This window comes from Panthera uncia, chromosome D4, assembly GCF_023721935.1.
Source record: "Panthera uncia isolate 11264 chromosome D4, Puncia_PCG_1.0, whole genome shotgun sequence".
NCBI classification, from domain to species: domain Eukaryota; kingdom Metazoa; phylum Chordata; class Mammalia; order Carnivora; family Felidae; genus Panthera; species Panthera uncia.
In genome coordinates this window covers 27,790,809-27,807,130 of record NC_064807.1, presented here as the reverse complement: position 1 = coordinate 27,807,130, position 16,322 = coordinate 27,790,809, and the positions used below count along the sequence as shown (strand labels likewise).

Sequence of the window (16,322 nt, the reverse complement as noted above, 5' to 3'; positions counted from 1 at the left end):
TATGAAACATCTACCTTATACCAGGGACTGTGCAAAGCACTTTACTCTTGTTGTCTCACACAATTTAAGCTAAATCACACCTATTATTTTCAGCTTTCAGTTCCCACTGTTACATGCCTCTCAATCATCTCTCCTATCTAATCTATTGTTTTCTTCCCCATTTGGCCTGATCTATACAGGTCTTAGTGCTGGTTCTTGAATATTCTATGCCTACTTCCACACCAGTTCTTTGAACATTTTCCAGCATATGCTAGATGTTCAAAAGATATCTGTTGAATGAATGCATGAATGATTGAATGGGTTCAGTTGAATTATCCACAGGGAGAATGGGAAATTTCCAAACTTATGGATTATCCCATTTTTTAGCCCATCTCCACCCCCAGTGAGAGAGGGGAAAAAAAAAATAGCTTAAGCTAGGGCATTAAGTCACCAGAAAGTCAGGGAAAAGTAATTTTAGTGGTGGGAGAAATGACTTCCATCTTACTTGATGTTATATTACCAGTATTTAATTAGCCTAATTAGCCAGGAAACTCTGGTCCCCATCACTAAAGCTCTCCCAGAACCTTGCACATAGGAGGCCTGTAAAAAGTATCTGATGATTTCTTCCCGTGGAATGTTGGCTGGAGCAGCCTGTGACAGCGGTGTGGGTGGGCTGGAAAGATCCAGATCTGTCTTCTGGCCTTCACACAGGACAGGTGGGTTGGATGCAGCAAAACCTGGGACAGTATTTTTATTCTCCTGACGTATGTATACATGCCAGCTCTCTTAATAAGACAGATCCAGAGGCCCTGGGACATTGTTCTGAGATTTTCTGAAGTCTTTTGGCAAAACTGCTCCCCAGTGAGAAAAGCCTGTCTGCATAGAGGTTCAGAAAGAATCATGAATAAATCCATAACTGACTTTACTGACTTTACTGTGGATATGGGTAGAGCTCGCGCAGGTTTATCTTCAGCTCCTCTATCTCTTCCCGGCCAGGTGCCAGTTTCAGACATGGTTTCCTCTCACACCCTCCACTGCTATGAGGCCCCCATGGGCCCACCCTGGAGGGAAGGGCAGAGCCAGAGGAGGCATGGAGGTGGATGGGATTTCCGCCGCCCCATGTGGGCATCGACTCATCTGTCTATGGGCACGTTGGCCCCGAGCTCAGGATTCATAGATGCTGACACACTTTGCCCTCCTTAAGTAATTGCAGTTTTTGGTAAGGATATCCCTTTGCTCTGGGTCACTTTTGATGTAGTGGTACCGACCATGCACTGCCACTTCACAGAGTGTATTGGTTGGAAGGGCACCAATCAGGTGGTTCTTCTCTCTGTGCATTTAGGGGAAGTACGTGGTCTGCTTTGACCCACTGGATGGATCTTCTAACATCGACTGCCTGGCCTCCATTGGAACCATCTTTGCCATCTACAGAAAGGTGAGTCTGATCTTTAATGCCTTTTCCCTCTTGGTGGCTTCTGGAAGGTTCCTGGCCTGGGAGCCACAAGTTTGGAGTTCTAGCCTCTATCTTCCCACTGACCAGACCCACCATTGTAAGCAAACCATAACTCACTCTGGCCTCGGGCTCCTCATTGGAAGAGCTGGTACGGTAATTTTCCATCTGACTTCTTCACTGCATGGGTGGGAAGGTAAAATAAGAGGACAGATGAGTCTTGGTTTTAAGAAAATGGGAGTGGCACAAATATCAGATAGAGTATTAGGTTCCAGGTGGCATTTGAGGACTCCTCTGTTTCTTCTTTATGTTTCTCAAATCTTATTGCATTAGTTTTCTATTGCTGCTGTAATAACCACACATTTGGAGGCTTAAAATAACCCCCATTTAGTATATACCATTCTGTAGGTCAGAAGTCTGAAAGGCATGACTGAGTTCTCTGCTCAGGGTCTCATAAGGCCAAAATCTGGGTGTCAGCCAGCCTGGCTTCCTATCGAAAGGCTGGGGGGTGGGGAATTAGCTTCCAGGCTCTTTTAGGTTGTTGGCAGAATTCAGTTCCATTCTGCTGTAGGATGGAGGTCCTTGGTTTTTGTTGTTTTTTTTTTTTTTTTTTTTTTTTTTTTTTTTTCCGGCTGATACTGGGGTCATTCTCAGCTTCTAGAGGCTTCCTATATTCCCGGGCTTGTGCTTCCTTTCTCCTCCAAGGCAGTGAAGGCAGGCCAAGTCTTGCTCAAGCTTCTAATCTCTCTGATATCCCCACTTTGCCTTGTCTCCCCTGTCCTCAGCCACAGAAAGTTCTCTGCTTTTAAGGGCTCATTTGATTAGATTGGGCCCATCTGGAAAATCCACAATGATACCTTTCTATTTTAAATTAGTGACCCTAATTGCATCTGCAAAGTCCCTTGTGCCATGTAATGCAACCTAGTCACAGACTCTGGGCATTAGGACCTGTTTGGGGCCATTTCGCGTATACACCACATACCTGCCAACAGAGGATCTTATGGGTGGGTTGGTGACCACCCAGTATTACCAGAAACTTCATGTCACACAACATAGTCCACAGTATATCTCAGTTTGAGATCAGTCCTCACTCTAATCAGAATGGCTGAGCCTTTTCCCCAGGGGGGCTGTCAGGCCGAAGGGACACTACAGGCTCTGGATGGTCTTAAGGATTGTTCGGTTGGGTAATCTGCCCTCTGGGCTGGTCTTAGAGGCCCATACCTCTGGCTCCACAGCACACATTCTTTCTACTAAACTATGATCAAACACACACAGGCATCACTGATTTCTATGCTACCAATTTGTCACTAATCATGTAATGTGTATGTAATTAACTTTCTATGAGTGTTTTCCTTCATGCTCTTAGATTATAAATGTGGGGGAGGATTGGGTACATCCCATGTCGCCCAGTGTGTTGTCTGTAGATATTGATATTGCAAGATTATTTGTGCTTGGCTGACGGTTGTCCAAAGAAAGAGGCCAGAATTTGATTTTCAGGGGCAAAAGCTTAGCAGAAACCTAACCTTAGCAGAATATGTGAATTAGCCTAAACTTTCTTTCTGTGAAGAAAATCAAGGAGCAGGATGGGGGCTCTGTTACTTCTGTTTTGGAGAACCAAATGTAAGCCAAGCCAGCCCAGGCTAGAGGAATACTCTGAGAATGTTTCCCAATTGGTGTTTCTCTCTCTCTCTCTTTCTCTCTCTGTCTCTCTCTTTTTCTTGTGAAGAGAGAAAAGGAGAATTTTGCTGAGGGAGCAGGAGAAAATGACCCAAGACACTTTCTCTGGTGTTTGAGAAAGTGAAAGACTAATATGATATTTGAAGGTTAAGCCAAAATGAGATAGGTGTATAAAGGAACGTGACTTCTCTTTTTGAAGTATAGCTTGGAAATAAAAATAAAGAGATAGGTGGTATGATCTTTATGAGATTCTGAAAAAAGACACCAGTTGTATCTTTGAGGTAGCTTTCAATATTGGCTTTTTCATTGTGGCCGATACTGTTGACTGTTGAGCATGAGTCAGGAACTCTTCTGCCCACCTACAAGCACAGTGCTCCTGGGTCACTCATCACCTCAGCCCATGAGGCAGGTGCACACACTGCTACCATTTTTTTTTTTACATTTTTTTTTTTTTACTAGGGAACAAATTGAAGCACAGAGAAGTTAAGTAACTCAACTAAAATCACCAGTTGGTACGTGAAGGACAAGAATTCAAACAGGCTCTCCAACTCTGCCATCATGGCTCTTAATAGCTCCTTGCCCCCACTCCCAATTTTACTGAGATCTGATTGATGTATAGCATTGTATTAGAATAGGTGAACAACATAATGATTTGATATATATAATATATGTATATTGAAATGATAACCACAGTAAGTTTGGTGAACATCCATCACCATAGTTAAACAAAATTTTTGTCTGGTGATGAGACCTTTAAGATCTACTCTCATAGCAACTTTCAAGCATACAATCAGTATTGTTAACTATAGTCGCCACACTGTACATTACATCCTTAGGATTTATTCATCTATTTACTGGAAGTTTGTACCCTTTGACCACCTTCACTCATTTCCCCCTCACCCTTCCACCCCTGCTTCTGGCAACTACCAATATGTTTCTAGAAAATAACATAGGACAATATCTTCCTGACTTTGGGGAAGGTAAATATTTCTTAAATAGGACACAGAAAGCACTAACCATGAAAAAAAAGGCTAATAAACTGTAGTTCATTAAGATTAAGAACTTTCATTCATCATAAGACAAGATAAGTGAAAAGACTGGGAGAAAAGATTTTCAATACATATTTCCAACAAGGAACGCCTATGCAGAATAAATCAAGGGCTTCTACAAATCAATAAAAAAATACCATCAGTATAATCAAAGGGATGGGCAAAAGCTTGAATAAGCACTTCACTAAAGAGATATTTTCCACACAACTGGTTAATAAGCACAAGGAAGATGCTCAAAGTCGTTAGTCATCTGGGAAATGGATGTTAAACAATGAGACATCATTCATCCCCACAAGAATGGCTCAAATGAAAAATGTATACCAAGTGTTGATGAAGAAACTGGAATTGTACATTGTTGACGGCAGTAAAAAGTAATACAAATACTTTGGAAAGGTTGGCATGGCACCTGTGATGATAAACATGTAGTAATACATTGTGGCCCAGCAAGTCTACTGCTGGTACTCACCTAGGATAAGCGAGCACTTGTGACTGCCCAAAGACATGCACAAATTATTCATAGTAGCCCCTAACTAGAAAACAAAGCCCAAGTGTGTATCAACATTAGAATGGATAAATAATTGTGATATATTCATATAACAGAAAACTACATAGCAATGAAAAAGAACAAGAAGTTTCTGAATGCAAAGACATAGATAAAATTGCAAAGACGTAATGTTGTGAAACATAAGCAGATGCAAAAGAACACATGCTTTGTAATTTCATTTATATGAAAACAGGCAAAGGCGATTATCCTTTTGATGTCCACATGATACCTTTGGAGGCTGTGATAATGACTGAAGAGGTATCCAGAGACTGCTAGGTTGTTGGAGATGTTCTGTAATTTTTTTTTTTAATTAAAGTGTATTTATTTTGAAAGAGAGAGAGAGAGGGAGAGTGACAAGAGCAGGGGAGGGGCAGAGAGAGAGGAAGAGAGAGAGAATGCCAAGCAGGCTCTGTACTGTCAATGCAGAGCCCAATATAGGGCTCAAACCCACAAACTGTGAGATCATGACCTGAGCTGAAGTCAAGAGCCAGATGTGTAACCGACTGAGCCACCCAGGTGCCCTGGAAATATTCTGCAAGCTAATCTCAGTAGTTACATGAATATATACTACACGTATGTAAAAATTCATTGAACTGAACAATTCAGATTTGTGTGCTTTGCTATGTTTAAGTTATACCTCAACAAAAAGAAAAATAGTCTACTTTTCCATACCCTCTACCACCAACACATTGAGCCTTTGCAATTGTCACTAACTTTACTGGTAAGTTGCCATATGATGCATCCCTTCCTTTACCCGTGACAGATTTAGATATTTTCTTGGGGTAGGAAGAAATAAAAAGACCCGAGAGGGGCACCTGGGTGGCTCAGTTGGTTGAGCATCCGACTTTGGCACAGGTCATGATCTCACAGTTCATGGGTTCGAGCCCCGCATCAGGCCCCCTGCAGTCAGCCTGTCAGTGCAGAGCCTGCTTTGGATCTTCTGTCCCCCTACCTCCCTGCCCTTCCCCCATTTGTGCTCTGTCTCTCAAAAAATAAATAAAACATTAAAAAAAAAACACCTGATAAAGATAACACCAAATCATTTGCAAACTATTCTGAGATTTTCTGAGAGAAGTGTCATGGCAATAGAGATTACTAATGTGAAGTAGATTTTTGAAGTCTCAGAACCAGAAAAAAATGAGCCTTTCTTTTTTCCATGCACTAAAGTAAATTACAGATGGTTTAATGGACTTGATGGAGAGATGGGAGATGAAACTGGAGCAAAAACAGAATAATATTTGTCTGGCTTTGTTTTGATGTAGGGGAAATTCTATCTAACCATAAAGACAAGAGAAGAAAATAATGTGGGCTGTAGTTAATAATTTCAATTACTAGAAAAACTGCACTGCAAAAGAAAAGGACACTGTAAATAAAATTAAAAAGCAGATGACAATTGAGGAAAATAGGTGTAACAAATATATGGCATTAATATCTCTCATATGTAAAAAGGTATTACAATAAACAACAAGAATACAAATGCCCTGAGAGAAAAATATGCAAAGATATGAAACAGGCAACTTACAAAATAAGAAATAAAAATGGACAAGAAGGCTATGAAGTTTACTTTGTTAACTATAAAAAATGGAAATTAAAACAAAAGAAATATCATTTTTTTTTCAGTCACCAAATTGGCCAAGTTGAAAAGATAGTGCTCTTTTATGTTCATGAGGTTGAATTAAAGTGAATGCTTTTTATCACTGATGGTAAAGCTATAAGTTAATGCAGTCTTTCTGAGGGGCAACTTTTCAATATATATCAAAAGTCTTTCACCCAATAATTTCATTATTTGGAATTTCTCTGGGGAAAATAATCAGGGAAACATGTATTTGTTCACTAGACTATTCATCTCAGAGTTGTTTTGATATTGAAAAAAAGGAGACATCTAAAGGATAAAAAGGGAATACTATAAACACCTCTACCTGCATAAATTGGACAAGTTAGATGAGCAATTCTTCAAAAAGCACACTCTGTAAAGAGGATGAGCGCACAAGCTACAGAATGAGAGTTTGACAAAGGACTCAAAACTCAACAGTAAAAAACTCGAAACAATCCAATTAGAACATAAAACATAAAGAGACGTGTCACCAAACAGGTGAAAAGAAGTTCCTTGGCAAAGAAGCACATAAAAGATGTTCAACATCACTAGCCATTAGGGAAATGCAAAGTAAGACCATGATGAGTCATCACTACATACCTAATAGAACCCCTGAAATAGAAAACAGTGACAATACCAACTGCTACAAGGGCATGCATTGTTAGTGGAAATGTGAAGTGACACAGCCACTCAGGAAAAGTTTGGCAGTTTTTGCATTTTTCCCAGAGAATTGAAGATTTATGTCCACACAAAAACCTGCACGTGATTGCTCATGGCAGCTTTATTTGTAATAGCCCACAGCTGAAAATAACCCAAACGTCCTACAACAGATGAATGGTTGAATAGTGATACATTCATACCATGGGGAACCACTCAGCAATAAGATGGAATAAACTATCAATACATGTAACAACTTTGATGGATCTCATGGGTTTCATGCTGAGTAAAAAATTTCAGAAGTTCACAAACTTTATGATCCCATTTATGTGATATTCTCTAAAAGGCATATTTATAGAGCTGGATCAGTGGTCGCAGGGGTTAGGGATAGCAGGGAGGGGCGGAGGGTGGGAATGACCATAAAGGGGTAGCATGAGGGAGACTTCTGTGCCTGATGGTATAGTTCTGTGTCTTTATGTGGTGTCTACACATGTGACAAGATGGCACAGAGTGGTACACAGACTTAATACCAATGCCAATTTCCTGGTTTTGATATTGTACTGTAGCAAAATATTTACAGTGCAACTATTGAAGGAAATTGGATGAAAGGTACATGGGATCTCTGTACTATCTGTGCAACTTCCAGTGAATCTTTAATTATTTTAAAATAAAAGGTTAAAATTCAGGAAAGTCTAAATTTATATAAGAGGTTGATGAAATTTGGGAATGCCTTGCAATTGCCTGTCCAGCATGCTCCTGAAAATGTATGTATGCATGCATATATATGCACATGTATTAACTTGCATGGATGTTTGCATGTGTGAATCAACTGAATGCCATAACCATGTGCCAGATTGCACCTCATGGTGGGAAAACAGGCCTGAACAAGACAACTGGCACCTGCCACCATGCAGCTTACAGTCTATTTAGGAAGGCAGACATTAAACAGCACTAATGAAGGTGTGTTGGGAGCTTCCCAGGAGAAGCACTAAGTACCTGGAAGACTAACCAAGAGGTCAGAGAAGGCCTCCATGGAAAGATGATGCTTCACCTGGGATGTGAAGGTTAACTATGAGTTCCTCAGGCAGAAGGTGTGAGGAGAAAAGATTGGGCCATGCTGGCTAGAAAGAAAGTCATATACAGATTCTTGGAGCTCAGATGCAGGGTGGTGGAATGTTCAAGAAGAGAAAAGAAGCTCGGTATTTTTGCAGCGTGGGGCCTGGGTGTGGGGTGGAGGATGGTGTTGGACAAGGCTGGTCAACCAATGGGGGACAGATCATGGAATACCTGGTAAAATGAGTTAATATCAGACGTTGAGGCAGTGGGAAGTCAATAACGTGTTTTAAGCGAGAAGTGACATGGACCAGAGTGGGGCAAGGGTGGAGTTGGGGGATCAGGAAGGAGGTAAAGGTCACTTGGGGCCAAGCGGTGATGGTAAGGATGGAGAGGAGGCCATGGAGTTGTGAAGAGTGGGTGCTAGGAGAGACTGGGCTCAGTGACTGAGTGGAGGGCATGGGGTAAGGGCAAGGAGGGTGGTCAGGGAAAGGGAGGGGCAGGTGACCCTGAGGTTTCTACTGGGCAAATGACAGTGCCATTTGCTGAGACAGGAAGCAATGGCAGAAGAGCAGGGATTTTGGGGTTGAGATGGGGCAGACAAATTCCATCTTAGATGATATTGAGTTTGGGGTATCTGTGGGATACCTGACTAGGGATATCTGGTGGGCAGGTGACTCCAAGGCTGGGCTCTCAGGGGAGATGAAGATGGAGGACTGGGAGTGTGTGTAGGGCTTTGAACTCTGGTTGTGGGTGAGATTACTGAGCAGTGTGCAGACTAAGAAGAGAGCTTTATTAGTTAGGGCTCTGGTGTAAATGGCAGGAATGGCAGGAATGGATTAGGAAACTCCAAGGTAGGAATATGGCCAGCCTCAGGGAAAGCTAGGACCAGAAAAGAGTCTCTTATCTTGCCTTCCTGCCACGTGGCCAGTTCACTCCTTCTTTCTGTGGACCAAGTTTTCTCTGCTTCTTTGGCCAATGGCAGAAGAAAGGTGCCATCCCACAGCTCCCAAGTTGACATAAACCAGAGTGTTCTAGCCCCAAATCTGGATTTCTGGGTAGACTGTGATTGGGGAAGTTTGGGTCAGGCATCTACCCCAGACGTCATTAAATTTTTCTGTCTCACAGCAATTCAGAGTCTCCACATTGGATAGGGTGGCAGTTAAGAAAGTCCATTTTGCACTGCGGAGAACCAGGAGGAGTACCTGCATTAAGGGATCAGAAGAATAGGGGATGGCAAAAACAAATGAGAACGCACAGCGAGAGAGTTCAAAAGAAGTCCATGAAAGGTTCCTGGACCCAATTCCAACATGGGGATGCCATGGGGTCCCCACATAGCATCAAGCAATTCTCAGACACCAGCAGGTGTCCAAGAAATCAACTCAATTCTGACACTATCTATCTGGAGATAGCATCAGATTCCAGGGGTTAAGGGCTCAGTCCTACAAGGCAAGCCTGTACTTCTGACCAACATGCTATAGATTGAAAGCTCCAATGACTCCCTCCACTGCCCCTGCCAGCAACTCAATTCAGATGCCAGTCGAGAGCCGAGGTTTTTCCTGTGCTTCTGACTGGTTATAAATCAGAGGTTCCCAAGACCCCCTCCTCAGGTTTGATTAATTTGCTAGAGCAGCTCACAGAACTCAGAGAAACATGTTGTTAGATCACCAGTTTATTATTAAAGGATATAACTCAGGAACAGCCAGATGGAAGAGATCCCTAGGGCAGGGTAAGCGGGAAAGGGTGCAGAACTTCCCTGTCCTTTCCAGGTACACCACTTTCCTTGTATCTCCAGATGTTTACCAATCCAGAAGTTCTTCAAACCTTGTCCTTTTCGGGTTTTATGGAGGCTTCATTACATAGGCATGGTTGATTAAATCACTGGCCATTGGCAATTGATTCAATCTCCATCTCCTCACCTCTCCAGGAGGTCAGAGGGTGAAGAAGAAAGTTTCAGCCTTCTAATCATGTGATCACGTGGTTGATTCTCTGGGCAACCAGCCCTCCTCCTTAGGTGCTGTCCCAAAGTCACTCATCATCATGACAAAGACACCTTCATCACTCTCAACACTTAGGAAAGTCTGAGTGTTTTGGAAGTTGTGAGCCAGGGACTGTGGGCAAAAACCAAATATATAGGAGAAATGCATTTTGGTCATCTGAAGGAGCAAATACATATTTCTTATAAATCACAATATTGCAGTCCAGAAAAGAGGGAAGTGGACAGATGCTTAGGAGAGACCCAAGCAGGTGACAGTGGTCAAGGGACCTAAGAAGGTGACAGTAGTCAAGGGACCCAACATTGCCCAGGGGTTAGGTCAGGAGGACTGGACAGTGTGCTCCTGATAGAGTGGACAGCTGGTAGCCTGCGGTGGTAGCAGGAGAAGAAAGACAGCTACTGTAGACAGGCATTTCAGACTCCAGGATCTACATGAAGACAGAGATAGGGCAATGGCTAGAGGGAAGTTTTGGGATCTGGAATGTATTTTTTGTTATTTCTTTAGACCAGAGAGTTCTACCTGTTATTAAAAGCTAGTGAAGCCAAGGGGAAGGAGTGGTTCTCCTCCAGCCATGGGGAAGAGGCCAGAGGGCCACGGAGAGGGTGGTACCCTGTGCAGGGGCTACAGGATCACAGCTCAAAGATAGAACAGCCTCTGGTCAGGGAAAAATCAGTGGGAAGGAACCCTAGTTTCATACACAGAAAATGTGGTCCTTCTGATGGCCGAATGGAGGTGTTTTAGGAGCATCAATGGTGAAGACTAAAAGTTTTAATTAAAAACCTTTCAATTTTCTGAAAAGTCTTTAGAGCTCATTCTTTAAAGCTGTGGTTCCCAAACTATCCTGTTTCAGAATCACCTGGAAGCTTGACTCTGGAGGTCCAGAGTTTCTGATTCTGTAGGCCTAGCCAGATTGGGGGAGGAGGGGGGACAAATATTTGCTCTCCTAACAAGATCCCTGGCGATACTGATGCTGCTGGTCCAGTTTGAGAATCTGCTCTGGGATCTGGTTCTCAGAATCTGTATGTGACCAGTAAATCTGGAAGTAAGGCCAATTTATTGAATATGTGTCCAAGTCAGATGGAAATGTAATTATTTGCAAAAAAAAAAAGTTATTTGAAAGAATGTAAGATGGGAAAAGGAAAAACTATTAAAAGGAACATGCCATTTTTAAAGAAGGGTAAGGTTTGGTAATTATAATCAAGTTGTTAGGATATTGTTTGCAACGGTCAGACTAGCCCCATGTTCTGTGACAGTGTTGAAGGATGAAGGATGCTGGCTTAGCATTGGGAGATGTGGGTCTGTCCCAGCTTTATCACTCACTGGTTTCAAGATGTTGTGTGGGTACCTCCCCTGACCTCCATCTCTTCTCTTTTATTTTTAAGAAATTTTTTAAATGTTTATTTATTTTTTTTAAATTTTTTTTAACATTTATTTATTTTTGAGACAGAGAGAGACAGAGCATGAATGGGGGAGGGGCAGAGAGAGAGGGAGACACAGAATCGGAAGCAGGCTCCAGGCTCTGAGCCATCAGCCCAGAGCCCGATGCGGGGCTCGAACTCACGGACCGCAAGATCGTGACCTGAGCTGAAGTCGGACGCTCACCCGACTGAGCCACCCAGGCGCCCCTAAGTGTTTATTTTTGAGAGAGAGAGAGAGAGAGAGAGAGAGAGAGAGAATCCGAAGCAGGCTCCAGGCTCTGAGCTATCAGCACAGAGTCCAATGCAGGGCCTAAACTTACCAACCATGAGATCATGACCTGAGCTGAAGTTGGACACTTAACCGACTGATACACCCAGATGCCCCACCAAACTCATAAGTTTTGATAAACTTGCCTTTTAGAGCATAAGGAGGTGGGGAGGGAAGGAACCTTCGAGAGGTATTGGGGAAACTGGGTTATGAAATAGAGTCTCAGCTGCAGCTCTATCCCTCCATCGAGAATATTTGTTGCTTCTTCCTTGGCATCCCCACCTGTCCTGTCTCTGAATTCTCACTCACACCTGCATTGCTGCCATGGCAAAGGGGGAGGCTTCCTGAAGAAAATGTTCCGAACTGTAGACATGGGCTCATTGTGGTGTGGGGATGGAGGTGGGGAGCAGGCAAGGACTAGGCCTTCAAGGTACAACACATGGAACAGGGAAGAGCCCTGGGCCAGGCTGCCTGGGTTTGACTCCACCTCTGAGGCTTCTTGATGTCGGGTGAGTTATCCAAACATTTAGATTCTGAGTGCTTCATCTACACAATGGAGTTGATAAAGATTTTTCCCTCTTGCTTATGACTATGAAGAGAGGCTGTGGTTTTAGCATCTTGAGTGATTTCTTGGCAGGATGCAGACGAATGTGTTCAGAAACCAGGGAGAAGTCCAAGAATGGCCTTTGCAAAATGGCTCAGGTAGAACTGTTCATTAATATGGCAGCTCATTCCCTCCAGGTGCATGTGCTTCAGCTCAAAATGCTGAGAACTGCGCTTCCTTCAGTGCCAGCGGCCTCTGGCAAAGGGTTCTGTCCAGAGACAATAACACACCATGTTCCTCTTTTCTCTTCCGCAGACCTCAGACGACGAGCCTTCCGAAAAGGATGCTTTGCAGCCAGGCCGAAATATTGTGGCTGCGGGCTATGCCCTCTATGGCAGTGCAACCCTCGTGGCTCTTTCCACTGGGCAGGGAGTGGACCTCTTCATGCTTGACCCTGTAGGTACCCAATATGGCAGCATCAGTACTTAGGACTCCATGTGCCTCTGTGCTTTAATTCCAGTCCCCTGGGATAGTTTTCTGGTCATTCTTAATACTTGCTTTTTGGGGCCAGAGAGTCTAGTTGGTGAGCCAACACCAACATCAAAAAACGTTAAAGACTTTTGTGTAATGGAGGGCATTTGAAGGGTTCTTAGGGGTCTGTCTTATCAACCCAGACCCTGTCCATAAGGAGTTTCTAATCTAAAAATGTGTTAAACCTCTTTGGCTTATGGGAATACAATGATTTAAAAAATCATAATGTTGCCAATGTCTAGACAGTAACATGGACTTTTTAGAGCAGCACCATGCAATAGAACTTTCTGTGACCATGGATATGTTCTATAATCTGTGCTGTCCAATTTGGTAGCCACTGGCCCCATGTGGCTATTGAATACTTGTAACATGATTAGTGTGATTAAGAAACTGGGTTTTAAATTTTATTTTATTTTAATTAACTTAAGTGACTACCCTATTGGACAGCTGGGTTTGTAGGACTGCCTCTAACATACATGTTCTTCCCAATTAAGTAAAGGATGTTACTGCATTAATGGTAAAGCTCAAAATGAAAGCTGAAATGGGCAGGTCTTGAGGACCAGGAAGCAGGAGTCACAGGAATGGGCTTGCAGCTTGGCCAGTCTGGTTTGGACACTACCTCTGATTCTGTGTCTCTCACTCCAGGTTCACTTGCCAGGGAGGAGAATTTAATTTGCCAAGATAAGTCAAATGCATGAACTGAGCTAGAGGAGGCTCAGTCTAGTCTTCCTAGATTGGCATCCACTGAGGAGAGTTAGTTCTTCAAAGGGAGTCAGGCTGCTTTTAGGAAGTATTACTCCACACTGGGCTGTTCCAAAGCAACAAATGTCCACAGCAAGTTATTAAATTTAATGAACTAAAAACCACCAAGAACTTGCCTCTAATAAAAAGAAGTTGGGTTTACTGAACAAGGGAGGATGTGTTCTAGAGGAACTGTAGAGTGTTGTGGTAGGAGGGAGTTGGGATGGACTTAACTATATAGCAAGTGGGCTTTTGCTTGATCTCAGGAGGATTCAAGAAAGAGAGGGTTAGTTCTGGTTTGGGAGTTGTCTAGAAGTGGGCACAATTAATGATTGTATATCAATAATTTTTATCTAGGAGGTGGGAAGATTAAAGTGAGGGTAGAGATTCATTGGGAAAGAAGCAATCATCACATACAGAAGAGAGGGATGCTTAGTTACTTTTGTGGCTGTTGAGTATTCTTATCCTTGTCTTATTTCAGACATGGTCAACATGGTCTTGCCTCTTTATACTCTTGGAATGTAAATTCCTATGTTTATTAGGAACCTTCTAGTCTAGCTGCCAGCTGTGAGCTGTCATCGTGGGGGATTTTCACTTTCTTAGTCTTTGAAGTTCATTAAAGCTGATTACATTTCCAAGCCTGGTTTTCCTCTTAGTGACTTAGAGAGATATCTAGCCTTTCAAAGTGATACCTGCAACCGCCTAATCACATCCATAAGTACTCAGATAAACAGGTACCTGAGGGATGTCCTTATAATACCAGCACTCAGATAAAGGGGTACACTGGGGATATCCTGCAGAGCAACCACAGTGGGGGCACTGCCACATTTTTATTAATGATTCTGAAGATTTTAAAAATTTTTATCCATTTTACTCCTTATGCCAAGTGAATACAGTTTCTGATGGAAGGGATTTCCTCCTTAACTTGTGTAAGAGTCACTGGGATATCAGGAACTTTTAATGGTTTCTAAGACTGAGTCATTTACATAAATGGACCACACATTGGTAGGGGAACTGCATCGCCCACCCTTATGACAAATCCAATCCGTGAAACTTCTTCCTCTCATTGTCTTTGGCACAAAACTCCCTTGAAACATTAGGAATTAACTGGGGATGAGAACTTGGGGGATAAATACTGCAAGCTTCCCTATAAATGAGTAACTGGGCAGGCAGTGAACATTACCAAGGAACCGTTCCTGCTTTCCTTTGAATTATTTCATCTCTTGCTCGTGGAGCTATGGAAGGATGTGGCACCCCTGGGTTCCTCCAGCAGTCCCACATTTTTTGATGCTCTCTGATTGCTCGGCAGTGTGCTGTGGGCTTCTGTTTCCTGGTTTCTCTCTTCTTCCAGGTGTTTCTCTTCATCTTTCTAGGCTCTCGGTGAATTTATCCTGGTGGAAAAAGATGTCAAGATAAAAAAGAAAGGAAAGATTTTCAGTCTGAATGAGGGCTATGCCAAGTATTTTGATGCTGGCACTTCGGAATATGTGCAGAAGAAGAAATTTCCAGAGGTGAGTGAAGGAAGTCTAACACAGTAGCAGGGAGAATGCTGCCTCACTGGATCCCTGTTTGGGTGGTGGCTTTGGGAGCCTGGCTGACAGAGGTCGGTGCCACTGATTATGGCTCTGGTTGGTATGAGAATGACTGACCCTGCCTTTCTTCATAAATGACCAAAGTCTTTTATAGCTAAAGTTACCTACTCAAGATAATATTCCCCAGTTAGTTTTTTTAGGAGACATTGTTTATGAAGAAGACAGACTACATTTTCAAAATTCAGGATTCAGGCCTGAACTTCTCAAGTCATTTGTTTACTGAGCTACCACCTATGTAGATTCTGGTCATTCCATTTTATTTTATTTATTTTTTTAACGTTTATTTATTTTTGAGACAGAGAGAGACAGAGCATGAACGGGGGAGGGTCAGAGAGAGAGGGAGACACAGAATCCGAAACAGGCTCCAGGCTCTGCGCGGTCAGCACAGAGCCCGACGCGGGGCTCGAACTCACAGACAGCGAGATCATGACCTGAGCCGAAGTCGGCCGTCCAACCGACTGAGCCACCCAGGCGCCCCTGGTCATTCCATTTTAGATGGAATAATTAATTCTATTTGAAAGTCCCATTCATATGCCCTAATATCAGGGCCTTGTGTTTACCCCAAGCTTTAGGACGTTTTTTGTCTCTCAAAGGGATTACCACGTTCTAGACTTCATGTGGCTGTTAATGCAGCCCAAACACTCCAGTCAGTATGTCCACCATACTAAGAGAGCTTTTAAGACAGGCATGGGAGCAGAGCCAAAGAATTTCTAGACCAGAAGCGTAAATTCTGGTCTAAGTTGGAAGAGGGGCTCAAGCTTGTTTACAAGTGGGACCCTCTCTCACCAAACTCTGGGGCATGTCATTGGAATTAAAAAGTCAGTGTTCACTTATCACAGAAATGGTAGACTGCTGAGCCCAACATATTAACCAATATTTCTATATGGAATCAAAGATGAGACCCTTTTAAACAGCAAAGGAAGGTACCTATTTCCCAATATAAAGCAAATCTCCAGAATCCTCCAGTTGCCTTTTAATGTGAAACCTGAGATTTACTATGTATCTGTTCTTAGCATAAAAGGCATTGTTTTGCCTATAGGACGTTTTGGTTTTGCTTGCTTACTTTTACATAAAATCCCTTACAAGTTCCATAAACTGAAGACTAGGGATTAGTTGTTAGGGAAAGTCGCTTTCTGGCTTAGAAAGTTTAGTCTACATGCAATGGCTGGAAACTAGTGTGAATGCTTGATAATTTTCTCAGGCAATGCTTGAGAGTCCAGGGAGGTAC

At 42.8% G+C, this 16,322-nt stretch overlaps 1 protein-coding gene across 1 annotated transcript in view; it reads left to right on the top strand.

Moving 5' to 3' along the window:
* FBP2 (fructose-bisphosphatase 2) overlaps positions 1-16,322 on the top strand; it is a 31,047-nt gene that overhangs the window by 5,728 nt on the left and 8,997 nt on the right. Inside the window, exons 3-5 of the mRNA XM_049613979.1 lie at positions 1,322-1,414; positions 12,546-12,686; positions 14,876-15,013. Coding sequence (XP_049469936.1) covers positions 1,322-1,414; positions 12,546-12,686; positions 14,876-15,013 — 372 coding nt within the window. The remainder of the gene's footprint in view (positions 1-1,321; positions 1,415-12,545; positions 12,687-14,875; positions 15,014-16,322) is intronic.